Below are 26,741 nucleotides of genomic sequence, written 5' to 3' on the forward strand. Positions count from 1 at the left end.
CGTTAATAAACAGGTATAAGAGTGAAATCGAAAGGGTAATTTTTGCTTCCTTGTGCTTTTCTGGTTTCAGAAATGTTGACATTGAACCAGTTTCACTTTTATAAACAGTACCTAGCATGCGGGGAAGGCGCAGAGCGAGGCCCAGGTGTCCGCACCGTGCCCGCCTCGCCCTCCCCTTGCAGCTGCTGCGTCTGCTTGCTGTCTCTCGTCCCCCCCGCAGGTGTTGGACCCGGAACAGAACCATAACTTCACCGATCATTATCTCAACGTGGCCTTTGACCTCTCCCAAGTCCTCTTCATCGCGACCGCCAACACCACGGCCACCATCCCCCCGGCCTTGCTGGACAGGATGGAGATCATCCAGGTGCCAGGTACCGGCCCCCCGACAAAGTCACTGTTCGGCGTTTCTTCCTTTCTGACCTCCGCCCTTGGAGAGCGGTTGTGCTGCGGAGCTCTGAGTAAAAACTTGATTTGCTGACATATGATCTTAAGTTCTGAGAACTGGCTCTGTTTGCTTTAACCCAATAAGAGTATCGGGAATCAATTTTGCATCGTAATTTCAAACTGAACTTAGCATTAAAGAATGATCATGTCTTATTTAAAAAAAAAGACATTCTTCTTTGAAGCAATTTCTAAAATGATGGACGAAAATAATTCTTTTGCAAAGTCTCTAAAAACCAAAAACAGGTCTTTACATGGCCAGGGGAGCTCCCTGCGTATCCGACGGTGAAGCTTCCCCGCCTCTGGGAAAGTGCAGCCGCCTGTTCCCGTGGGTGAGAGGCGGGCCGGGAAGGGCAGCTGGCCTTTCTTCACCGCACCTGGCCTCGCTTTCCATATCGGGGCTGGGTGCTCTGTCCCCTCCTGTTAGCTGGGCCGGTCAAGTAGTGGTTTTGTCTGTCGGTCTGTCTGTCTGTCTGTGTGTCTTCCCCGCGTTTCCTCTCCACTGGAACGTGCGGAGAGTACTTCAGTTACTACCAGTGAGTAAACCCCAGTGTCCTCCCCTTGCTCTAGTGGCTCAGAATCATTTTTCCCTATAAGACATGTGAGTTCAGTGGGTATTTGTTAAAATGAAAACAGAGTAGGATCTAATTATATTCAGGTCCTAAACATAGTCTAAGTGTATATATCTCATATTAATCCGAAATATATTTTTACTATCAAGTGAGTGACGATTGGGTTGCTTAGTTGTCCGTGAGCCCTGCCAGTTCCTGTACTGAGTTTTAAAATACGATGGAGTAAATAACTGCTTTGTGCATATTCGTGAGACTCAGTCATTAGCCCAAGGGCTGGAAAGGCCAGGTTAAGGCGGAGAACTCACAGGATGGGTGAGTGCAGAGGAGGGCACACGCCGGCCCCGCCTTCCTGCAGGTGCGGTGAGCTCCTCCTGTACCTCCGGTGGTGCTCGAGGTGGTTTTTCCTGCTCAAAAGGTGTCTCGTCAGTTCATCCTATTAATTTGTGCTTGTTCAGTGGAAAGTGGGCAGTTTTTTAGGAAGAATTTCATCTTACTGGTTTAAAGACCAAGTAAATCTGCACTCACTGAGGCTTCAAAATAACTAAGAACATAAAGTCTTTTAAATATATAAATTATGTATATAATTCTAACATATATAGGGAATAAACTTTTATAGGGTCATCTTAGTTCTGGGGCTGTTGTGTTGTTGCTAAAATTTATGTGTGGCTTTTCCCTTGGAACCTGCCGATTAATCAAAGTCTTGTTGCGTTTTAAGTCTTTTCAAATATGTAACCAGTTATGCTGAAGGAAAGGGACGTGTTTCCTATTAAATAATAAAATAACCTGAATTTGAGCTGTGGAGATAATTCTCCCTAAGGTTCGAGATCTCTTCCCTCTCCTTTGAGAGATGTCCTTTCACCAGAGGACTTTGAATGTCGTGCTGAGTAGCTGCTTGTTTTGTTTGGGGGAAGTTGGATGTTCTAACAGTTGTCGATGGGAGAATAAGTTTCTTTATTCTGATTATATAATCTCAGTTGAAGTAGTACTTAAACTCACTCCGAAAACGGTCGGCTCTGGGAGGCCACGTGCGCACAGCCAAACAAGCCCCCCCCCCCCCCCCCCCCCCCCCCGCCCAGGGTACACCCAGGAGGAGAAGATCGAGATCGCGCACAGGCACCTGGTCCCCAAGCAGCTGGAGCAGCATGGGCTGACCCCGCAGCAGATCCAGATCCCTCAGGTGACCACGCTGGACATCATCACCAGGTGGGTCGGCTCTGCGGGCCTCCGTGGCATCGGGGTCTGGCAGAGCGGCCCTCCGGCGGGTCCGCAGCACGTACTGCCGTGCCTGCTGGTTGGCCCGAGCTCTGTGTTGGGCAGGAGCTCATAGGGCCAGCACGGAGAGTCTTCACAGCCCTGAACGCTGCTCGGGCCGGAATTCCGACCTTCCCAAGGTAGCAGTGCAGGGTTAATGCGCTAAATCAAGAACCCAAACCGTGGAAAATGTTGAGACACCTTTTATGGCCTGGGATCGTAAAAGCCGGGTGCCCTTAACATGTGAGGTCCTGCTTTCAGACATCTGCTTTAAGTTTTTCAGGCTTCAGGTTTTCTTCTCTTCTGTTCAAGAGGTTTTTAAAAGCCTTAGTTTTCATCTTCAGAGTTAACACAGGGCGATGGAGGAGGTGCTTTCCCAAGCAGCCGCCATGGGCTCACACCTGTGGCAGGCGGAGCGCACACTCTCCGAGGCTGCTGCTCCGTCCCAGGTGGAGGCCCCATGTTTGGATGGAAAGCATGCCCGTTGAGTTTATGTCTGCAGTCGCCTGCCCCGACTCCCGCCTCTCGGCGTTGCAGGCCCCTTGCGTCACCTGGCCCCCCGGGCCACTCTGCCGAGCACTCCGCAGGCGGCCCTTCCTAGCGACTGCCGCATTTGGACTTTGAATTGGCCGGCCGGACTGCCCTGTGGTCGAAGCCAGCCTTCTGTGGAAGTCTGCTTAAATGTATACGCACAACAGTAGGACTAAGTCTGACCTGGGAGTTCTTTTCTTAACTTGAGATTTACTGTGTGGGTGATACCAGGAGAGACAAATCAGGTGATTTATATGCCAAAGTCTTCCAGCAATAGCTTTATTCCAGATAACACCCCGGTGCCTTTGGGTAACTTTCAAGACGTCACTTAACCTTTTGAGAGCTTCCCCATCTGTAAAATTTGAGTGACGGACCAAAATACCATGGCTGCAGTGAGAACTATTTCTTTCCTATTACTTATTAGCTCAAAACCTCAGGTATGAGAAGCCATGGACATCAGGAAATTTCTCCAAGCAGTTCTCCTATTTTTAAAAGCAGCACAGGTATTTGCTACTCCGGGCACATTTTAGATACTGGTGAGTTGCCAGGCTTAGGACATTTTTTCCTGTGATGTGGCTTTCGGCCTTTCTATGTCACGGTCACGGACCCATGGCTCTCAGGAGGAGGAGGAGGGACCTCAGACGTCATCAGCCTGGCTGTCATCCCAGGGGGAGCCGCTGCCTGTATACCCCCCTGCCAGCAGGCTCCCCGGCGGCTGCTCCTTGGCACCAAGACGCGGTTCTCTAGTTCGGCCCTGTGCGAACGCCTAGAACCCAGCCCTCGTCCCCCGTACCATGCTCTGCCGTTACAGACAAAGGGCTGTCTGCGGCCCACATCCCAGAAACACTCCCTCTTCAGACTGAGCGGTCCTGCCCCGTGTACCGTTCCACCCCGGCCCGCGTTCGAGAGTCGGGCCTTCCGGGGTGGCCGGGGCAGTTGCCGGTGTGAGAGGGCTGCTGGTTTTCTCGCTCTGACCGTATCGCTTCGCAACAGTGTCTCAGGACCATTCGTTTCTCTGGGTTCTTCCTCCTGTCGCACTTAGTCACTGACGCTCTTGGTTCTTTTTCGCACGAACTTCTGCTGAGCCTGGCCTGCACCGAGCTGCACGCACAGGGCTCATTTCTGTAGCTCGCACGGGGCAGCTGGCCATCTGTCTGTCTGCACCGGTACCGTCGGCCAGCAGAGCGGCTCGCGGGCATTGTCGGGCTCTCTGGTCGTGGAGGACGTTAGTTTTCTCTGCCCTGAAAGTTGGCGTCTCCAGCACCTTCCTGTCCGAGTCACGACGAAGGAGCCAGTGCGCACTGACGGTGGCGATGCTTCCCTTTCTGGTGCAGCGGTGCATGTGGCCCCTTCCCGTCAGCTGCGGCGTTGCCCTGTCTGCACTGGTTCCTGCCCTTCATTGTTCCAAACGCCTGGCAGAAGGGCGGCCACGGCCTGTCAGTGCTCCCTGCACTCCTGTTGCCGTTTCTGCGAGTAGGTGCGGCTCCCCGGGAGCTTCCTCCGTTCCTCTCTCCCATGCTGTCTGGACCAATTCACCTGAGCGGATCAGGGCTGTCTGGGGGGCTACCTGGGGTGTGTGGGTTCCTTTCTGTGTTGGTTTGTCTGCTTTGTAGATGCCTCCCTGCTTTCCTGCCTACTGGGGTTAGGTGTGGTTGTGTAACACGGGCTTCACCCTTAGGGCCCCTGTCCTGTTGATGGAAATGAGCCTGAGAGTGTTTAGCCAAGAGCTTTCCATTGTCTTTTCCTTTGTCTTTGTCTTAAAAATCTGCCCCCCTAAGGTCTGGAAGGTAGGGTCTGGCTGCCGGTGAAATCCAGGCCTGCCCAGCAAACCGGACCCTGCACCTCACACTGCCCGTGCAAGCCCCCCAGAGCCGGGCGGCCCGACGTGGTCGTGCCGCGTGGCCATTGCGACGTGGCGCGGGGGTTCTCGGCAAACACGGAGGGTTTTTAAGGCAGCTCTGCCTCAGCACGTCCAGTGTCTGCTGCACAAAATCCCAACACTCACGTCACTGAGCGTCCCGTCTGCAGAAGTTTCTGCGGTGAGAACACACAGGGCAGAGGTCATGTGCAGCTTCTAGTGCGAACTAGGTTTCTGTCTCGGGTGACTTTTTGCTTTAGTGGGAAAAAAGTGCTGGGATTTAAAAAAAAAACTTTTCAGCAATACTTGAAGCATAATAAATTTATCTGGCATTTTCTCAAGTTGCCTGGTTTTGTTGAAGAAAGAGCTTACACATACCCTCAAAGAGAAATGATGTTTGTGTGTGGCCAGCTCGACTGTGAAGAGCCAAGGACTCATCCGTAAGTCTAGGGTCGCTGCCCGAGAGGGTCCGTGCGGACGGAATGGTTGTAGCTGAGAAGACGTCTACGTGTTTCAGAAATAACAGTGCTTTCCAAAGGAATTTTTACCTGTGAGGGACTTGGTGCCCAGGAACATGCGATGAACTTGTAAATGTACAGTTTACACATTTCGTGTAAATGCTGATCACAGTCCTCTCGTCTCGACAAGGGCTGTTTAGCCAGAAATCAAACGTTGCTCTTTGATGACAGGTACACCCGAGAGGCGGGGGTCCGCTCCCTGGACAGGAAGTTGGGGGCCATTTGCCGCGCTGTCGCTGTGAAGGTTGCAGAGGGACAGCATAAGGAAGCCAAGCTGGACCGTGCGGACGCCACGGAGGCGGAAGGTCTGTGACCCAACCGGCGCCCTTGGGTGGGGCGGGGGCGGTGCCGGGGGTCCCAAGAGTGTTCACCGCGAGTGTTCACGGAGAGGGCTCTCCCTGTCAGGCCCACACGCCCTTAGCTGGAGTCACACACGGCGGGGGGATGCTGCAAGGCTGCGATTTTTAGCCTTTCTCATCTCATGGCACATAAACTACTGAAAATCTGTGGCACATGAAAAAATAAAGTATTCTTTACTGATCTGACAAGAAATAGGTATAATTTGATTATTTAAAAAAATAGTAATAGCCATAGATAATAGTTATTACCTACCCTTTTTGCTCCAAAGTGACTTTGTACAAAATCGGGTGCCTATACTTGCATATAAGCATTTCTAGTACCAAGAATTAACCAATCAGGTGCAACCTTATTATGTGATGTGACCAATCAGATGCAGCTCAATTGTGTGACCCATCTATTTGTGGTCCAAGGCAGGGCATTTCCCCCCGGCCAGCTGCTGCTGCTGCATGGGCTGTCGTCGGGTCTGTATTGGACCGCGGGAGGGAGAAGAGGTTGGGGCCCCCGACTGAGCGGTCCTGTGGCGCCAGCTGGAGACGCTGCTGTGGGGCCGCAGTGCTCTGGGTGTGTGGCGAGGGTGCGCCTCACGCACAGGTTCTGGGGCCTCATTTTCCTTCCAGTGCACATCGCCATCCCCTCTTCTGCTATTTACAGCTTCGAACGCTGTGACAACAGTAAGGGCAGCCGTCTGCCCACGGAGGCGGGACACAGCTCTGTGTCCTCAGTGGTGGCTTCGTCTTACTTAGGTGGTCGCCTTTCTTTCTCATTCATTTTCTCTGGTAGCTACGTGATTTAAATGTAATCTAAATTATTTTTTCTTTAAAAAATAATGTGGAGGTGGTAGCAGGGAAAGAAAGGGAAGGGTTCTATTACCAGAATTAATCAAATGTGGACTTTTTTGGTACCCAGTTAAAATCTTTTTTTTTTTAAGATTTTATTTATTTCCTTATTTCTTAGGAGAAGGGAGGGAGAAAGAGAGGGAGAGAAGCATCAGTGTGTGGTCCCCTCTCACGCACCCCCTACTGGGGACCTGGCTCGCAACCCAGGCATGTGCTGTGACTGGGAATTGAACCAGTGACCCTTTGCTTCACAGCCCAGCTCTCAACTGTGGGGTCTCAGTTATGCCGCCGCATGGGTGGCCCAAACTCAAACGTGACTCCAGTGGTAAGGAACTGGAAATCTCTTCATGGCCAAGCGATGTGTTAGGTGTTCTGGCGTGTCTGTAGGTCTTTCTGGGAGGGAGGCCAGTGAGTGTGGTTGAAGATTTGTGGAACAGAGGGACTTGAACACCTTCTCTGTTGCTCGTTCTGTTGCGTCTAACAGCACTATCATCCAGACAGAACCCTTCTGTTCCCCGTGCGATGCTTCCCCCCGCCCCCTGCGCCTGGACCCTCGGGTTCCTTCCCCGGGGAGCACACCACCTCTCCTGATCTTGAGCTCTGAAGGATTCTTACACAGACCCCCCCCCCACTTTTGTCTGTCGCCCACCCCTCACACACGTGCTCGGGACTGACCTCAAGTTCCTGAGCCCTTGTAGGGTCTCAGGGCCACCCCTGCTCCATGGGCTTCCGGGTTCCCCTCGCTTGTTAGTTCCTCTGCACACCCTCCTGCTTCCCAAAACACTGCCGGCCTCTCTGTCAGCTCTTGTCTTCTCTCTTAATTTTTTTGTTTTTGTGGGTTTTTTCCTTTTTAAAATTTCTTGTCATTTTCATGGGACTTGGAGGTAAACACATGTTCAGATAAACACATGTTCAGACCACCATTTTTTAAGAATCTACATTTTTAAAAAGTGCCCTACATGAGTGGGAGGCTACCAAGAATGGAAGCCCTGGGTGGGGAGGGACGGGGCGGGAGCAGGGGATTAGGCGGCACAAACTTTCACTTGCACCACGGGTCGCGGAGATGCAATGCACAGCCCCGGGAAGTCGTCAGCGACGCCATGACGACTATACAGTGGCAGGTGGGGACGGGACTTACGGCGGGGGGGGGGGGGGGGGGGGGGGACCACTTAGTAAGGTGGGAACATCGTGTTGTACGCCTGACACTAACACAATACTGCATGCCAATTGTCATTAAAAGTAAATTCTAAAAATATTCCTGAGAGCCAAAGAAAAAAGAAACCAAGTGAGAATGGACGTGCTGGTGTGAGCTGACGGCGAGAGTGGCGAGCAGTCGCTGCACGTGCGTGTGTTCCCTTCTAACTGGACGGCCGGGTCCTCCTGCAGTTTCCCCTTCTTGTTCTCAGGACACCCCCTGTGCCGAGGCCTCAGCCCTGAGCTGGCGTCTTTTGTCCTCATCTGCGAAGCCCTAGAAGGGCAGAGCGGGACAGGAGTCTGAGTAGATAGCACGTTCTGGAAATGTGTGCGGGGTTCAGATGGCGTGTTTTTGGTGATAAGCCGTTGCAGGGGATTCGCCGTCACAGGCAGCGCGTTGTGGGTACGGCTCTTGGACTGGTGACGCCCGCCCATGAGCCTGTGTCCAGCAGTGCCTGTGACCCCGGTAGCTGTTCAGAGTAGCCCGAAATGCTGAAGAGCTCGCTCAGACAGCCTGTGCCCTTCGGGAGGACGTGCAGGTTTTCATGGTGCCATCTGTTGGTTTTGTTTGTAAATCCGTGATTCACAGGAAGAAATCCCAAGTGAGAACAAGGAGGTTCGGGCGGTTACGGTATGACCTGGGACGTTCCCCTCCCGACAAGGAATTAGGATAAATACTTGTCTCCTGAGGGTGCTTTTGGTCGGAGTTTTGATCCGAGGCATGTGGACTCCGGGTGGTTTTGACGCTGTGAAAGGCGCCCTGGAGTTGCGTGGCCCTGCTCCAGGTTTCTGTCTGATAAGGACAAGGTGTCCTGACTGTGGTGTCCTTGACCTCAGCCAGCCCAGAAGAAAACTGACTGCAGAACAGCCCCCAGTGGGTTTTTGTGCTGCACAGTTCAGATGGCGCTGGCTTAGTAAGAAAGTTTCTCATCGAGAAATGAATTCTTTCGAGTTAGAGTCCAAAATACAGCAGTTGTTGCAGAAATGTCAAGTAGTGCAGTGAGGGAGTTGTTTTTAACGTTAACAGTGTTGCTGGACACAGAGCGACTGCCAGGGAAAAGTCATTTCGGGCCGCGAGCTTCAAAACAGGCAGACCTGGCACCGTGTCGAAGTAGCGTCCTGGAGGGGCCCCAGAAATGCCGGCGTGCCAACAGTCAGCCCTGGTGTTTGGGGGGTCTTCGCCAGCGGCGAAACAACAAATAACAATGGGGCGTCAGGGCAGGTGGGGAACGGAGAGATAATGGCGGGGCCGTGCTAGGGGACGCTCCCCATCAGTGCGGGAGCCGCTTCTCGACTGTGGGCCCGAGCATCTTCGGACCTGCCCTGCCCCTCCCTGAGAAATCACTAGCTGGGCTGAGAGAGAAACTGCGTGGCTGAAGCCTGCTTCTGCTCTTTGCCTGCCCTTTGCCGAGGACAATGCCCCGTGCGTCCCATGTCGCAAACTGGGACGCTTCTCTGTAAGAGTCAGGCCGTGTCCACCTGTCCAGGTGCTCGGGTGGCATATACGCCCATTAATATCTGGTAAGGACTTTTCCTCCAAAAATGTCCTCAGCAAAGGATTTGTATCGGAATCAACCCTTGTAAGGTTTCTCAGAATGCAGAGCATCGCAATTTTTTTTTTTTTTAAATAACAGTATAGAGCCCTGGCTGGTGTGGCTCAGTGGATTGAGCGCCAGACTGCGACCAAAGGGTGGCTGGTTCGATTCCCAGTCAGGGCACGTGCTGGGGTTGCAGGCCAGGTCCCCAGTAGTGGGTGCGTGAGAGGCGACTGACCGATGTTTCTCTCCCTGTCTTCCTCCCTCCCTTCCCCTTTCTCTAAAATCAATAAATGAAATCTTTTAAAAAGTAATATTTACTAGAGAGGCTCCATTAAACTTAGTGGATCTCAGGATGTCAGTGTCTTATTATTCTTCTAGAAGTCCCTAGAAAATGTGGTTAGGAAAAGGAGACAAAGTGCACACTCACTTAACAATCGTTCCTGAGTTGGAGGAGACGTCCCTGTGAGTGAGCTGCTCGCACGTTGCTTTAAAGCAGCACTGTGAGGTGGGGGCTGCTTGGCCTGCTGTGTCTGGCTTCCTGCTGTCACCTCGTCACTTCTAGAGCCCTCCCCTGCGATGTGCTGGCTATTGTAAGTGCACTTTCTCGTAACCGAAGCAGAAAGGTGCTCCTGGGGGAGCGTCGGGCGCTCCCATCCATCCTCTGGTTTGCTGTCAGGAATGCGTTTTTTAGGCTGTGGGCTTTGAGTCAGCGCTGGCTGGATTCTTTGTTGCGGGGCAGCCTCCTGCTTGTTGCAGGGTCCGTGTCTTTCTTTTATATTTTCCATTGGCCCTTGAGGGCTGCGCTGCAAGTCACCCCAGAACTCAGTAGATTGAAGCACTTCACGGCAGTCACCACCGCGCAGCCTCGGTGGGCCAGGGCCCGGGGGACAGCTGAGCTGGGCAGCTCTGCTCCGGCCCTCGTGACGGCGCCCTCAGGTGTCGGCCACTGGAGAGCTCAGCGCGGGCTCTGCCTGCCTCCCCGTCACTGGCAGGCCTGGTAGGGGAGCTCAGCCCCTTGCTGACCGCTGGCCCCGACTGCGGTTCTGCGCCTCCGGGTCCCTGCACAGGCTCAGCACTGGGCCGGGCCGCTGGTCGTGAGGAAGGGCGCCGATCAAGCCAGGAGGTCGGGGCATTAGGGACCGTCTGGAAGGCTGGCTCTCAGAGATCTTGTATGTCTGTGTGTATGTGCTTCTTTTAAAGAAGGTTTTCCCGGGTTTCATGTCTAGTAATCCAGCTCCCGTGTCCAAGAGTGCAGGTGGTTTGTTTAGCTAAAGGAAGCCCGTGGTTGGTCGGGCTGGTGGTGGAGGGCGGACCTCTCCGAGCTGCAGGGACCGCTGAGGGGGTGCTGCTGCCTGTTTGGGGGGCCTCGGGGAGGAGAGTTGGGGGACCCGCAGGCGAACAGGCGCTTCTTCGGCAACAACCGGGAGAGCCTCTGTTGGCCGGCCTCTAGTGTGGGCCACGTGGACGTTCTCGTCTGTTTGGTTTGGGGACGTAAAACTGTGTTAGCTGTGTCCAGTTAAGCAGGGGCAATTGGAACTGTCCTCTTACTTGGTTCCAGTTACAGAAAAAGCCCTCAAACATTTTAACCTAAATCCTTTGTCTTCCCCTCTGGCTGGAGTCAGCACACAGAGAAAGAGAGAGCAATTTGCGTGTGTGTCTCCGAACCCAAAACCACAGACCAGTCGCTTGGCTGCGCATCTCAGACGGGCATGAGGCCCAGAGGCTGGAGCTGTGCTGTCCCGAGAAGCCCGTGATGGAGGTGGCCGGCTGGAATGCAGTGTGACAGCTCGCACTTTCAGTAGTGTTGTGGGGGCGGGACTAAAATCAGCCTATGTATTCCTGATCTTTATGCAGCGTAACTTTGAAAATTTTGATGTATTCCTGTAGAACTTACCAATTTAAAAGGCTACCGCCGTTCCGCAGCCATCGCAGTGTGGGACGCTTGGTCATCAGAGGGACTTCTCTGAGCCGGCACCACAGTCCGTGCTGCTAAGCGCCCGCCCCTCGACTCTAGCCGGTTTGCTCCCGGAGCGCCAGGCCGCGCAGGGTGGGGTTAGGCGTTCCGGCTCAGTTAGGCGCCTTCAGCATGTACAGCCTCGCTTTGTCTGTCCGTGCTGCCTTCCTGCCCTTTGTGCCAGTGGCACAGGATGAACAGAAGTTCCCAGGGGCCCCAGGGCCCAGGGTTAGCCGCTCAGCGATGTGGGCATCCGCACGAGGCTCGGTTCCCAGGCACCTGGCTGGCTGGACCTAAAGCTTTGGGGGTTTGTAGTGTTGGTTCTGTGACAGCAAATCGAGATTATAAAAACATCACACCTGGAGAGAAGACTTTCTGTAGTAAGTTGTTTGCGTTTTAGGGCCGTTGGGCAGTGTGGTGTGTCCAAACATCCAGCATCACGTGGTGGTCCCGTGTCCACTGCCAGCAGCACGGAGGCGTGCTCAGGCCTTTCCCTGACACGCGGGCCGCCTGCGTGCCGTGCGGGCCACAGGGAGCTGGGCGGTGAAGGCGGAGCCGCCCTGCCAGTCCCCGGCTGTCAGCATTGGAGGGAGAGGCAGAGTCTGCGGCTGTGCGTGTCACACATCCTCAAAGCCAGCCTTCGAAGCTGCAAGACAGGAAATCGATTGATAATGTTTTTATATTACAGATGGTCTGTGCCTTTCAACTGCTAATCAAAATAATTCTCCAAGACTGTTTTCTGAATCTCTACTACAGGAAATGAGATTTATCAATGCAAAAAGAAGGGAGACCCACTGGCAGACAGCCGCGGGCTCCCCCTTGCGGCGCGGCCCGGCTCTGTGTCTGGGGCCGCGTGTAGTGTTGGTGCGTTTCATCGGTGGGCAGCCCGCCTCCCGGAGCTCCTGTACGCCAGGTCCGGGTGGGGTTCTGGGGGGAGGACGGCCGACAACCAGCAAACAGGCAGTCCGTGGGGGTAGACACGTGAGCAGTAGTTGCTGGGGCGGGGTGAGGGCTGGTTTCTGGAGTGCTGAGGGGCACCGCACCCACCGTGGGAAGTACTGTCCCACTTGAGTCAAACTTCGCAGGTTTCGTGAGTTGAGACAAAGCGGTCCTCTGCTGACCTCTCCAGGTGCGCTTGAATGGGTAAGGAGACGGGAGACGTGTTTCCAGGCACTCTTTTGTGATGTTCTTTACTTTCAGGAGTAGGTAGCTGTTACTGAGGTTGAGAAATGGTTCACAGTCGTAACTTCCATCTCTATCTCAATAGTTACTATGTAATAGAAATGTTTAGTAGGTGAACTTGAAAGACATTGTATTTGGTAATGTGAAGGTCGTTTTATTGTCCCCCCAAAATGAAGAAAATATTGGCAGGAAGGACTTCACGGATTTTCTTGCTGATGTGAAGGTTTTTCTGGGCCTCGGGCCCTTAGGCGTCTCCCTTACAGCAGCTCCTGTGAAGACAGATTGAAAACACGCAGACACCAACCGTGGCCGCGGCCGCCCTGGTCAGGGTCTCGAGTCTCCATGGCAGTCAGCACGCTTTCTCTGGCTGGGAGCACGGCTTTTCTGGAGATTAAGCTGAAACTGACAGTACAAATTATACGGTTGGGAACTTTCAGGTTTTTCTGGTTTGTTTTGAAGATACTTCGTTTTTTCTTTCTGCCTTCCCAAGAGGAGCCTCTCGGAACTAGGGTGTCCGTGGTCTGTCTGCCCCGAGGCCCACGCCTGTACTTTCTGGTAAGAAATAAGAGCCACTGAGAATCTCAGCACGCAGCTCACTTCTTACTGCCGACTCGGTGCAGGAAAAAAGAAAAACTTAGTCTGTCTTATACCTGCAGCCATGCCAGTCTTTCCCTCCCTGCCAAACGGGGCTGGGCCCTGATTGCAGACACCGGTGCGCTGAGGAGGACAGCTATAAGCAGGTCTCTCCCACGGGGGTCCGTGCACGCCCCCTGCCAACGCGCCCCTCCTGCCCCCTGCGCACACATGCCACTCAGCATGCCGTCTGCGCGTGGGTGCAACTTCCAAGAAAAACTTTAATTACTTAGTAATAATTGCGTTACATGATTAATTTTTACCGGTGAAAAACGTTTACTTGCCAAAGTCCGCATTGTTAAAAACCGAGTGATTTGGGGGCAAATCAAAGTTGGGATCAAGTCTTTTGGTGATTCGTCAGAGGCCCGCAGAGGTTGTTGAGATTTAAGAACTGCACAGCCCGAACTTGTTCTAAGGCAGGAGAGCGGAGTGGCTGCCTGTTCCGTGTGCAGCACCCAGATGAACTGGGGCGGGGAGGGGGGTTGCCTGGCCGGACCCCCGTGTCACGGGCCGAGACCCTGGGGCCCCGTTTCTGGCCCGCGACTGCGCTTGCTCCCTAATCAGCAGTTCAGGTACGGCCTGAGGGCTGGGCAGCCAGTCGTCGTCCCCCCCACCACCTGAAAGGCATTAGGAGCAGCGGGAGGGGCAGCCCAAAACGGACTCCGACCCTAAGTGTGGTCCGTCTGCCATGCAACTCTTAGAAGTTAGGGGTTTGCTGAATTTGGCGTGAAAACTACTGAAGACATCGAAGTCCAGAAATGATACAGCTACAGCAGTGACTGATAGGTAGTGAGTAAAATGGATAGTGGGGAAGCTAGGTGAAGCAACCAGATGATGGGAAAATCCAATACAATTAAATTATGTAAGAGAACTAAAAGAAATTTAAAAAATAAAAACAAAGAGAATGTCCATGCACAACAACAAAAAGAAAGAAATTAGTAGGCTGTTGTGATAACTCAGGCAGGGAGGGTGGTTGTCATTTATCAAGTCCCCGCTATATGCTGGACTCTGTTCTAAGCATTTCTCATGTGCTTACTCACTTTTTAAAAGATTTTATTTATTTATTTTTAAAAAGAGGGGAAGGGAGGGAGAAAGGGAAAGAAACATCGATCAGTTGCTTCTTGATCTACGAGAATGAAACACTTAAGAATAAATGCCACCAAGAAGGTGAAAGACTTGTATGCCAAACACCGCGCTGGGAAGGATCCAAAGTCAGCGGAGAGATACCGCGCTCGCATATGGGAAAGCTCAACATTGCCACGGTCTCCAGATGCAATGCAGCCTCTTCCAAACCTTCGGTGGCCTTCGCCAGAGAAGTGGACCGACCTTCAACTTCATGTGGAATTGGACTGGGTCCCAAACAGCCAAAACAGGCTTGGGAAAGAAGAACAAAGTGGGAGATTCATGCCTCCTGGCTTTGAACTCCCTGCAAGGCTGTGGTGCAGAGTGATGGCTCGGGAGTGAAGGCTCACCCCCGGGGTCACCTGGCTCCTGACACGGGTCCCAGGGCCTCCCGGTGGGAAGAGGACAGTCTCTTCAGGGAAAGGTGCTGGGAAGACTGGACCGTCAGCTCACGTTAACTGGAAGCTGATCGGCGGCCTCGACTCGACCTCATGGCAGAGGGAGCAGCCTCGGTGAGCATCTCCGATTACGTCACTCCCGCGTGCATTTATGCTGCATTCGGGAGAACGGATGGGCTGTGTGACATCATACACTCCTCCTTCCTTAACTTGATTCCGCTTCCCAGGAATTACTTAGAGCCACCAAGGAAAGCATTTCAGGGAGAGAGCAGTCTCTTCCTCTGTGCTGGAGCACAGCTCACACCCTGGGCTCCTCGCACCCGTGGCCTGGTCTGTCACGGATGGCACTGCTGGGAGGGAGCCGCCGCGCCATCGGAGCTGCCGTCCGCACTTCGGCTCTGTCCCTGGGGTGGATGGGCCTGTGAAACGGGGCCTGGCAGGCCCTCCGTGTGCCGGCCGGCGGCGTTCCAGAGAGGGTGCACCAGGCCCTGCCCTGAGGGGCCCAGCATCTGAGGTCCCTTCCCTTTCTCAGCTGTGCCCCTCGTTACTTCCGAAACTTGTTTCCCAGAGCCGTCACTTCGGTAATCACGACACGGGTCCTGCTTTTAACTACCCCTCTTGCTCCTTGGTGAAATAGCCACTTTTTCCTGTGACTGCTCTCCTCCTTTCAAGAGCCACTGTTTTAGCCCGAGAGCAGGACTCAGAAGAAAATGTCACAATTCCAGCAGGAAGATTTGGGGAACAGGGTCCTCATTGTGTTGGCAGGTTGAACTTTTTCCCTTGTTTTTGCTTGCCTGGCCTGAAAAAGTCTGTCTCGCCAGCACCGTATCCTAGGGACTCTGCGCCCGTCTTCTCTCGGCTGCAGTCACCCCTCCTGGCAGGGGCATGTGGCACTAGCTGAGTGGTCCCGAAGGCCTGTGCAGGGGACTCGTGCAGCCGTGTCCTGGGCTCATGTTGCCCACTGACACGCACTGATCGCTCCCCGACGTCCGGGCGTGAGGAGCGAGGGCAACGAAAGGCAGGTGGTGTCTGAAAACCCCTCGTGTGCCAGGTGGGGCCAGGGCTGGAAGACAGCAGCGGGCTCCACGCCCTGAGGGCTGGCACTGCCAGTGTGAAGATTCTTGTTGGAAGAGGTCACCGTGGGGTGGAGCCGTGGGTTTGCCGGAGAGGCGTGGCTTGTATGGGTTCCATCATTTTCCAGTTCACGTTGCCTGCCGGGGAGCAGGACGCCTGACGTGATCCCTCTGAAGAGGGGCTTGGAAGGCTCGGGGCTGTCGGCGTACCAGAGCCGACAGGGTACGGGGTAACCTGCCACACTTGACCCTCGACTCCCGGCCCCTACAGGCAGGCCGTCCGTCAGACTGCCGGGCCTCACTCTTGGTATAAGAACGTAACGTTGAAGAAGAAGACAGGCGAGGTCGCTGCCCTCCGGGAGCTCACACTGGTGTGGGGGACAGACAGACACGTGGGGCTGGGTGCACAAGGCGAGGCGCGCCCCGCCTGCCCCGGGGCTCTGGAAGGGCTGATTCTCCTGCCCGAGGTGCAGACACACGGCTGAAATTTTGTGCCTTCGGGAACACGCCAAGGGCTGAGCTGTGGAGTCCTCTGTGCTTCTGTCTGATGTCTCTGCAAACCTCTGAGAATTCCTAAGCACAGCTTGCTCCCGCAGGGTGCAGAGAACACGTCCTGGACACGAAACCTGAGTCTATCAACGGCACGGCCGACCTCGGCCTGCCGCCCGAGATGCCCATCCTGATCGACTTCCACGCGCTCAAGGACATCCTGGGGCCGCCGATGTATGAGATGGAGGTGAGCAGTCTCGTGTGCGGTTGGTCTGCGCCGCGCCCTGCCCCCGGCTCCCTCTGCCGGCGGCCTGGTGGGTCGGGGGAGAAGTAGAACCGGGTGCTTGGGGAGCCTGTGCCTAGTCCTCAGCTTGGAGACGCGTTTTCTCCGTGGTGCTGAGTGTCAGTGCCTCGCGAGAACATGGCTTTTGCAGACGGCCCGGGGCCTGACCCTTCTCTTCCGGAAGCCGTGGGTCCTCTACAGCCCAGCCCCGCTGTAGGAACCGGGCGGGGCGGGCGAAAGTCCGTGTACAGTCATTTGCTCAGGGGTACGGTAGTCGACACGTACTGACGGGAATGGACCGTGTCTCCCGCGCTCACCACCGCAAGCCGACGTTCGCCCACACGGTGGATTCCTACTGTGGGTGCTTCACTCAGGGGTTCCTCTGCGCTGCCCAAGGCGTGGGAAACAGGGCAGGGAAAGCGGAGGAGGAACAGTCTCAAGAAGCAGGGCACCTGTGTGTGCTGACAGCGTGGAGGTGGCCGATGACCTCGGCGGGCGGGCTGGCCGAAGGGGAAGCCTGTGAAGGAGAGACAGGAGTGGAGGAAGTGGAGTCGGGTTGGCCACCCTTCAGGAGTGGGGCTGTGAGTGACAGCCCCAGGGAGCAAGGAGGCCTGAGGGCAGCGTTGTCCGCGTGGATAGGGAGGACAGGCAGAGAGCGGCCTGGCGTTGCTGCAGGGAGAGGTGGTCACGCAGACCGGGAACCACGTCCGGGGCAGGGGGTGGAGAGGCCTGTGATGAGGACGCCAGTGGGGAGGAGGCGGGCATGGATGCCGAGCTGCTCGTGGGGACCGGCACCCGGGTGTGAGCGCCCCAGGGAGGGGGAGCCGGGCCGTGATGGGAGGTGCAGGGTGGTGGTCTTGAGCGCAGGTGAGCTGTGGGGTACGAGGCGATGGGGTTGGAGGGAACAGCCTGCGCAGACTGCCCCCACCCTGCGAAGGTGAGCAGGAGACGCCATGGGCACGCTGGCCTGTCAGAGGGACAAAAGGAGGCACTGAGGACGGGCGGAGTGCCGACACTGAGCCAACGCCCAGTGGGGCCGTGGCCGCAGGCCCTGCCGTGCACCCAGCACCTCGCTCGGCAGCTGGGCCGGGCGACGCTGCCCTCGCTGGCGGGGGCTCCAGCACTCTGCACGGGGTCAGGCCTGCCCTCCTTGCTGCAGACGCTGCTGAAGCAGATTTGCAGCAGAAATACTCACATGGCCACCAAGTCCAGGCTGGGGCTCGAGTGGGACTTTGAAGAAGCGGGCAGATGGATGCTGCTGTGTGCCGAGCGTGGCAAGTGCAGCGGGAGCCGTGACGGAGCAAAACCAACACCTTCCGCAGATAGCAGACAGCGCAGGGTTGCGTGTAGCGCGGTGGATGCAGCGCCACCCATGTCTCTGGTCCTGGGCGCCGGCCGGCCTCTCCTGTGGCACCTGTCCCAGCTTCAGACAGGGCCCATGCAGGGCTCTGGGGATACAGCGGGAGTACGATTGCCCCCCATCTGAGTCCGAGAGTCGTCTCGGTCCCCGGAGCTGTTCGCATTCCCGTCCCAGTGGTCTGTGGCATGTGGTGGAGCCCAGCAGCCTCCATGGCTGCCACCGTGATTTTAGAGAACGTTTTAAAGTCAGGGTTCTCACCACCCCGGCCCCGTGGAAAAGGCCTGAGCATCAACGACCCGACTCCTCGCCGAGCCTCAGGCCACAACCCTGCTGCTCCTGAGGGAGACCGGCCCCGGGGAAGGTCACACTCTCGGGGGAGCACTGGTGGGCGCGTGTGCTCGGCTCTCGGACGTGGGGCCTTCGGTAGGCACGGAGCGTTTCCCATGGCCACTCTGTTTTCCTGACGTTGCTGTGCTCATGTATGTGGCTGAGCACCAGGCCCGTGGCCTCAGGTGAGTGGCATGTTCGGTTTGAAATGGCAGGGAGGCAGCACTGCCGGCCTCCGAACACCAGGGGGACTTGGGACACCGGGGGCGTCGGCAGGAGCAGAGCCAGGAGCCTGTGGAGCTCACGCCTCCTCACTGTGCGGAAGGGGGCTGTGTTTCCTGACACAGACTGGCGGCAACTAAGTGGGGTCGGGGTCTGAGCGTCCACACAGCCTCGTGACAGCGGTCCAACAGGGAGGACAGTGGGTGGGTGTGTCCCCTGAAAGCTAGGAGAGGGGTGCCAGGTCCCTCCCACATTCGAAGGTAAAATCACCCTCATGAATGCCAGAGGGGAGTCAGCTTCGCTTCTGGTGGAGAGACGTCCTCAGCAGGTGGCGAGGGGAGTCCACGGCCTGGGCATGGCAGGTTCTGGGACGTCTGGGTAGCCAGCCGGAAGTAACCGGGCCCTGGCTGACCAGCCGTCACCCTTCACTCCGTGCAGGTGTCGGAGCGCCTGAGCCAGCCTGGGGTGGCCATAGGCCTAGCGTGGTCCCCCTTGGGCGGGGAGATCATGTTCGTGGAGGCAAGTCGAATGGATGGCGAGGGCCAGTTAACTCTGACCGGCCAGCTGGGGGACGTCATGAAGGAGTCCGCCCACCTCGCTATCAGCTGGCTCCGCAGCAACGCCAAGAAGTACCACCTGACCAATGGTGAGTGGCGGGGGTGGCGGCGGGGAGATGCACTGTGAGCCCTAGCAGGAGCCTGCGGGTCCCAACCCGGCAGGCCTGAGATCACGGCGGAGACCGAGGCTGGCTTCCAGCGGGCAGCTGCCCTTCGCTGAGGCACAGGCCTGCATGGGGCGGGGGTGGGGGGGTGTGGAAGTGCTGGTCCCACGTCGGGGCCGGGGGGCCATGGGCGAGAACCTGAGGCAGACGCAGACTCCGAGGAGGTGCTTCGTTTCCAGCCCCACTCGGAATGGGATGGGACTGCGCTCCCCCTGGACCGCACTGCCCGCCGATGCTTTGAGGGAGTAGTCCTTCCCCCAGACGTCACTGGTTTTCTTTGTTAGGAGTAAAAGGAAACAGGTTTAATTTTCCTGCGTTAAAACCCTGCCTTCCTGTTGAAAGCTTCCGGAAGCTTTGATCTTCTGGACAACACGGACGTCCATCTGCACTTCCCGGCTGGGGCTGTCACGAAAGACGGGCCGTCGGCAGGGGTCACCATAGTGACCTGCCTCGCGTCCCTCTTCAGCGGGCGGCTGGTGCGCTCCGACGTGGCCATGACGGGGGAGATCACGCTGCGCGGCCTCGTGCTCCCGGTGAGTGCGGCCGCCCGCTCGGGCCCTTCTCTCCCACGGGTGGCTTGTGCGTGGGCGCTGCGGGTCGGAGGCCGTGCTCGGTGGGCACTGCGGGCAGTGGGCAGCGAGGGTGCAGCGTAGGGAAGGTTCCGTTCTGTGTGGCTCTGACCACAGCCTTACTGGCGGTCAGGCGAGTGCAGGCATTTTAACGCCTGCGGGGAATCCGTGTGTCTTACACGGTCAGAGGAAGGTGCCTCGGACGTGTTCTTCGGCCGCCTGAAGCAAACCCTGGCCAGAGGCGGCGCCTGCGCAGTGGGGCTGGGCGCAGCCCTGCTGGGGCAGGGGGCTGAGCTCCCCGTTCTCAGGGCTGTGACAGAGAGCCTTGCTCACCTCCTGCTGCAGAACGCGCCCCAAACAGCAGCTGTCTGCTCACTGTGAACCCCGCTCACTGCCCTGTGGGCCAGCGGGTCAGAAGATGCTCAACTGGACCTTGGCTCGGGGTTCCTCACCTTAGGGTGCCGGCCAGGTTGCAGTCACCTGACCGATCCCCACCTCCCGGCTTCTCTGTCGGCTGCCTGGCTGACACAACAGGGTGCCGGCTGCGTCCAGGGCGTGAGACCCAAGGGCCGGGTCCAGGTAGCGCCCTTCCTGCGTATGGCTTGACCTTGGCAGTCACAGTGTCACTTCCACTGCTTGTGAGTCACCAACCTGGTCACGTTCAAGGGCAGGGGAGTGATACTCACTCTGCTGTTAGTGTCTGTGTGTTTTGGGGTTCTTTTTTGCTTAAGCCCTTCACCTTTTTCACCCAGCCCACCAAGCCCCTCCCCTCTGACAGCTGTCGGTCTGCTCTCTGTGTCTGTGAGTTGGTTTCTATTTTGTTAGTGTGTTCATTAGATTCCACATAGAGGTGAAGATCACATGGTATTTGTCTTTCTCTGACTGGCTTATTTCACTCAGCATAATGCTCTCCAGGTGCATCCATGCTGTTGCCCAAGGTAAGAGTTCCTTCCTTTTTGTGGCTGAGTAGCGTCCCATTGTGTAAAGGTGCCACAGCTTTTGTATCCACTCGTGTACTGACGGGCACTGGGCTCTTTCCAGATCTTGGCTGTTGTAAGTAGCGCTGCAATGATCGCAGAGGTGCGTATGGTCTTTCTGGTTGGTGTTTCGGGTTCTTAGCAGAAACTCGCAGAAGGGGTTGCGCTGGTTCATAAGGCAGTTTCCATTTGTTGAGGCATGTCCGTACTGCTGTCCACGGTGGCCGCACCAGTCTGCACTCCCACCAGCAGTGCCCGAGGTTCCCCTTTCCGCACGGCCTCGCCAGCACTTGTTTGCTGATTTATTGATGACGGCCACTCTGACAGGTGTGCGGTGATACCTCATTGTGGTTTTAATTTGCATCTCTGATGATTAGCGACGTTGAGCATCTTTTCATGTGTCTATTGGCCTCTGCACGTCCTCTTTGGAGACGCGTCTGTTCAGGTCCTTTGCACATTTTTTAATTGGATTGTTTGTTTTCGGGTGTTGAGTCGTAAAAGGTCTTTATAAATTTTGGATATTAACTCTGTCAGATGTATCATTGGCGAGCATGCTCTCCCGTTCAGTGGGCTGTCTTTTCCTTTGGTTGATGGTTTCCTTTGCTGTGCAAAAGCTTTTTGGTTGGATGTGGTCCCATTTGTTTATTTTTTTCTTTTGTTTCCTTTGCGAGAGGAGCTGTATTAGAAGAGATATTGCTGTAAGAAATACCCAAGATTTTACTGCCTGTGTTTTCTTCTAGGATTTTTATAGTCTCGAGTTTCACAGTTAAGCCCGTAATCCATTTTGAGTTTATTTTTGTGTGTGGTATAAAAAGTGGTCATTTCATGTTCCATGTGTGTCCAATTTTCCCAACACCATTTATTGAATTGGCCAGAGATTATCAGCCTGTGTGCCGCAAGAAATTTTTTTAAGTGCAATACCTATTTAATCAGGGGCACCGACCTCTTTTCCCTCAGATTGCCAAATAAAAAAATGACAACAGCCCATACAAGCATAGCCATCCTGTGTGAATGAATGAAAATTGTGCCCATTTCTTGTGTCGTGTGGGCGAAGAATAGAGTGTCGGTGAGCCGCAGAGCCGCAGTACTCGGTCGGTGCGCCGTGAGATGAGGAAGGCGCTGGACGAGACTGCGTTTACCTCACTGTGTGCTCCCGCCCCCGTGTCAAATATCAACTGACCGTGAAGGCGAGTGTGTGTTTCCGGGCTGTGTGTTCTGTTCCCTTGGTCCGTGAGTCTGCTTTTACGCCGGTACCAGGCTGTTTGGGTGACTGCAGCCTTGTAGCAGTTTGACACCGGGTGGCGTGACTCCTCTGACTTTGCTCTTCTTTCTCTGGACGGCTGTTACTGTTTGGAGCCTTTCGTGGCGGCATAGAAATGTCTGGAGTATTGTTCTAGTTCTGTGGCAGACTGCACTGGTACCCTGATAGGAACCGCATGGAACCTGCAGATTGCTTTGGGTGCGATGGGCATTGGAGTGACGTTAATTCCTCCTCCGCACGAGCACGGCACACGCTTCCACCTGTGTGTAGCTTCAGTTCCTTTTTTCAGCGTCTTTTCATTTTCCGAGTGCAGGTCTTTATGTCCTTGGTTAGAGCTGTTCCTAGGTTTATTTTTTATGTGTGTATTTTGATGCAGTTGTCGGTGGGATTGTTTTCTGAGTTTCCCTTTTGATGGTTCATTGTCGGTGTAGAAAAATGCAGCTTACTTTTAGATACAGTTCTGTGCCCTGCTGTGTACTGAACCCGTCGACAGTTCCGGTCGGGTTCGGTGGGGTCTTCAGGGCTCCGTGTGCGCAGTGGCACGGCGTCCGCAGCCGCAGCTCTGTGTCCTGCTTTCCAACGTGGGTGCCTTTTGTTTCCTCCCGTCTGACTGCTGTGGCCGGGACCTCCGGGGCTCTGTTGAGTAAGAGGTGAGAGCGCTCATCCCCGTCGTGTGGCCCGTGTTCAGGGAGATGCTTTTGTGTTTGCCCATTGAGGAGATGCTGGCGGTGGGTTCGTCCTGTGTGGCCTCTATTATGTTGAGGTGTGTCCCTTCTTTGCCCCCTTTGCTGAGCATTTTTCTCCTAAGTGGGTGCTGGATGGTATCCAGTGCTTTTTCTGCAGCTGTTGTTATAATCATGTGATTTTTATCTTTCATTGTGCGTCTGTGGTGTATGTACCACATTTATTGATTTGTGGGCATTGTACCAACCTTGCATCCCCAGAATAAATCTCCAGTTTGCCAATCTTTCTTTGAGGATTTTAGCATCTATGTTCATCAGGGATATTGGCCTATAATTTTCTTTCTTTGTAATGTCTTTATGTGTTAGGGTACTGCTGGCCTCAAGAAGGAGCTTGGGAGGGTCCCCTCCTGTTGAATTGTTCGGAGCGGTTTGAGAAGGATGGCTGTGAGTCCGTCCTTGATGTCTGGTGGAGGTTTCCTGTGAGGTCGGCCGCTACAGGGCTTGTGTGTGTTGGGAGTGGTGTCGCTGCTTCAATGTCACTAATTGGAATGTTTGTCCGGATTCGCTGATTCCTCCTGATTCAGTTTTGGAAGATTGTGTATTTCTAGGAATGTATCCATTTTGTCAAGATTGTCCAGTTTTTTTCAGCACAGTTGTTTGTAGTGTTTTCTCACAATCCTTCGTATTTCCGTGGTTTCAGTTGTTACTTCTCCTTTCATTTCTGATCGTATTTATTTGGATCCTCACCCTTTTTGTCTTGAGTCTGGTTTAACGTTTAGCTTGTCTTTTCAAAGAATTGACTCTTGGTTTCCCTGGTGTGTGTGTTGTATTTTTAGACTCTCGTTTGTATCTGCTCCGATCTGTATTATGTCCTTCCTCCCACTCACGTGGGGTCTTGTCTGTTCTTTTCCTGGTTCCTGTACGCGTGGTGTGGGAGCGTGGGAGACTCCGGAAGCAGGCCCGGAGTGCTCGGAGCTTCCCTCTCGGGGTTGCGTTCGCTGTGTCCCACGGTTTTGGGCTGTCGTTCGTTCATTTTCGTTTCCCGGTATCTCGTGTGGTTTCTGCCTTGGTCTCATTGTTACCCCATTTGTTGTTTAGTAAGAAGTTGTGTAGCCTCTGTGTCGTCCTATTTTTCAGTTGTTGTGGACGTCTTTTAACGCTCTGACAGCCTAGGTTGTTCGGGGACATGTTTCCTCCATCAGGTGGCACAGCGGCCGTGGCTGTGAACTTGCGCGGGAGGAAGTGCCCTTGACACACAGCCCCACTCTGCAGGAACAGGGCTTGCGCTCAGAGTCGTGTGGTGTGTCTTCTGAGCCAAGCCTCAGCCAAGCCGCCGTGACTACAGGACGGACCAGAAATGCAGACCTCGGCAGCCTGAAAGCGAATCAGGGACCGGAGAGGGGCTGCCCGTCAGAAATCTAGACTCTTCCCCATGTACAGGACTTAGTATCACACTAATGGCAATGGATTTGCTACACATTTCCCTTTTCAGTGCCCTTCCTAGCTCCCGGTGTAACAAAACGGAAGCTGATCCGGAAGCCCCGAAGCAGCAGGGAGGGCGGCCGCAGCTCCAGTGACCTGTACCCTTCTCTCGCACAGGTGGGCGGCATCAAGGACAAGGTGCTGGCGGCACACCGGGCAGGCCTGAAGCGCGTCATCATCCCGCAGAGGAACGAGAAGGACCTCGAGGAAATCCCAGGCAACGTGCGCCAGGACCTAAGTTTCGTCACCGCGAGCTGCCTGGACGACGTCCTGAATGCAGCCTTCGATGGTGGCTTTGCGGTCAAGAGCAGCCCTCTGGTGAGCAGCAAACTGTAGGCGCAGGGCACAGCTGTGCGGAAGCTCGGGCGGCAGGTGCCCAGAGGCGCTGACGAGGCCGACGCCTGTCGCACACCTGTCCTACAACACCTGTCCGGGCGAACGGCGTGTCCCTTTGTGTGCGAACATAATCACAGCAGCGTCGCATCTCACTCACGCGGTGGCTTATGTTTGTTACGGAAATGTGATTTAATAAATTGATACAAACTAAATTCGTCTCTCATCTTTCACGGGAGCGTTACTGTGCCTGGAAAGGTAAGGAGCCCTGGTGCGCAGCGTGGCCACGTCAGAAGCCCCTGCAGTAGCTGAGAATGTGGTAGAAACATCAACTGTCCGGTCCCACCAGGAGCCCCCGGGGTGATTGAGAGGCACAGTCAAGGTCGAGGTCAGTTGGTAGAGAAAGTTACCTTAGCAATTCCCCTGTGGACGTTGAGTCTAGAAAACAATCAACTAGGAAGGGAACTGGGCAAAGGTGAGACGGAGCCAGCCAGCAGCCTCTGTGGGAAAGGAAGTACTCTGGCGAGCTGAGCTCTGCCAGGAGGCCCCCGACCCCCAGCACAGGCCCCTCCGGGGCTGAGGGGAGGGGTGCGCAGGGCACTGAGTCAGGCAGGGTGGCTCGGCTCAGCACACACCCGAGACGCGCCAGCCCTGAGGGCCCGTCATCTTGTTAAAAAAGTCCAGTCCCTCCAGGGAGGCCGCCAGCCATCCTAGGACAGTCCCCACGCTTGCCGTCCTGATCCCTCCTCCCCCTCTGTTGCTTGTTCGCCTGCCTGTGCCGATTCCCAGGTCTGAGCCGCCTCTCTGTGCCACTCCTCTTCTGCGACACGGGCAGCATGTGGACACCGGGGAGGTCAGGCTGGGGAGCTTCCTGAGGCGCAGGCTCCCTGCCCTGTAAAACACAGATTGCCGCACTAAGGCAGCGTAAGAGGGAAGGTTAGGTTAGAAAGCAACATAAAACCACCGAGCGCCTCCTAGCGGTTATTTCAGCCAACAGTGACCTTCAGGAGCTTATACAATGCAAGAACAGACCTGTAAGGACAAGTAGGAAATCTCTCGGACAAGAAAGGGGTCTGCCAGTGAGAAAGACCTGCCAGTATAATCTGAATGTGCTGCGGGAGGGCACGTGCAGCCCCAGGGCTCACTGTGACCAGCAGGAGGCACCCTGCAGACACTGGCGACCACATCGCCGTGGCGAAGTAGGTGGGCTGTGCTCAGTCACCCAATGGGGAGAAGAGAAGCTTGGTGCGGCCCAGGAACCACAGCGCCAACCCTCACCCAGTCCTGCCTTGGCTAACCACCCCCCCACCCCCCCCACCCCCCCCCCACCCCCGCCCTGGCAGCAAAGCCTCCTGGGAAGTGGGGCCTGTGTCCCCCCGGGGTGTGTGCCCTGAACACGCCTTCCTCTCTGAAGGAGCTGACCCAAGACCACGCTGTGCACGACCTCCAACCTCCAACCTTCGTTTCTCTGGTGCTGCCTTTGGTTTTAGAAGTCTCAGCTTTTGTGGTCACTTGTTCTTTTTAATTTCGGCAAAACAACAAAATTTGCCGTTTTAACCACATGTAACTCGGGGACATTAGTCCATGCACAGTGCTGTACAAGCGCCACCACCACCTGCATCGAACCCTTTCTCACTGCCTCAGCCTGGACGCGACAGATGACAACTGCAGCCCCTGTGTCGCCCCCACACCCTGGCAGCACTCGCTGCCTCGCAGGCTTTGTGAGCCCTTGGGCGGGCGGGCGGGCGGGCACGGAGCGGGGACACAGAGACCCCAGCAGCACCCCCCTCGGTGACAGGCCTCCGCAGCACCGTGCCTGTCTCTTCCATAACCCGCATAAATGGCCGCACCGCACCGTTTCCCCCAGACTGGTCCCTCAGTTCCAGTTCGCTGCTCCCGACCTTGGCCGGTCCTCGGCCCGCACAGTCCGAGCCGGCTGACTATCAATTTGGGCTGCTCTCCGCGCGGGAAGCTGAAGGCAGTAGAACTCCATTAGTAAGGTCACTGCAGGCATCCCTGGGGGTGAGAGCGCTTGAGCTCCGGGTGGCGGGGAGGAGACGGGACAGAGATTTCCAGTCACGCATGTTATAGAGTCTCCCCTCCCCTCCCCAGTCCCGAAAGCAAGCCAGACACCAAAAGAACGGGCAGGAGCATTAACAGGAGAAAACAGAAGACTGGTTACAACAGAGGTGATTTCAGAACAAAAGAGACCTCGTAAGTCAAATCTCAAAAGGACCACAAAATACGGCTCTGGAGCTCTTCACCCCTTAGGCCGAGAACACGCAGACAACGTAGACGAGACGTAGGTAACAAATATTCAACTGTCAACCTTGGTAGCTGTCAGACAGAAAACTCACCATCTTCATTTGCAGAAATTAGCAAAGTATGAGATGACAAGCGAACAGAAAATCCTTCACACTGTCGTGTCCCCTGGAACCTCCAGAGGCAATGAGTAAAGTATGAAGCCCTTAGAACAGATAAAGAATACCAAGAATATCAGAAAACAGATAAATGTTCACAGGTGATTTATAAATAGCCCCCCAAAATTTACCTGGACCCAGTGGGCAAAGCGA

At 55.2% G+C, this 26,741-nt stretch overlaps 1 protein-coding gene across 2 annotated transcripts in view; it reads left to right on the plus strand.

Annotated features, from left to right (window-relative positions):
• LONP2 (lon peptidase 2, peroxisomal) overlaps positions 1–26,741 on the plus strand; it is a 62,533-nt gene that overhangs the window by 25,954 nt on the left and 9,838 nt on the right. Inside the window, exons 9-15 of one of the 2 annotated variants that reach the window (XM_053916191.1) lie at positions 221–371; positions 2,090–2,216; positions 5,343–5,476; positions 16,058–16,197; positions 18,581–18,788; positions 19,206–19,396; positions 23,953–24,167. In XM_053916191.1, the coding sequence (XP_053772166.1) occupies positions 221–371; positions 2,090–2,216; positions 5,343–5,476; positions 16,058–16,197; positions 18,581–18,788; positions 19,206–19,396; positions 23,953–24,167 (1,166 nt within the window). Of the gene's footprint in view, positions 1–220; positions 372–2,089; positions 2,217–5,342; positions 5,477–16,057; positions 16,198–18,580; positions 18,789–19,205; positions 19,397–23,952; positions 24,384–26,741 lie in introns of those variants that run through there. The other variant, XM_053916190.1, reaches the window with a different exon arrangement.

Source organism: Desmodus rotundus, chromosome 12 (assembly GCF_022682495.2).
Source record: "Desmodus rotundus isolate HL8 chromosome 12, HLdesRot8A.1, whole genome shotgun sequence".
In the NCBI taxonomy this organism is placed as follows: Eukaryota; Metazoa; Chordata; class Mammalia; order Chiroptera; family Phyllostomidae; genus Desmodus; species Desmodus rotundus.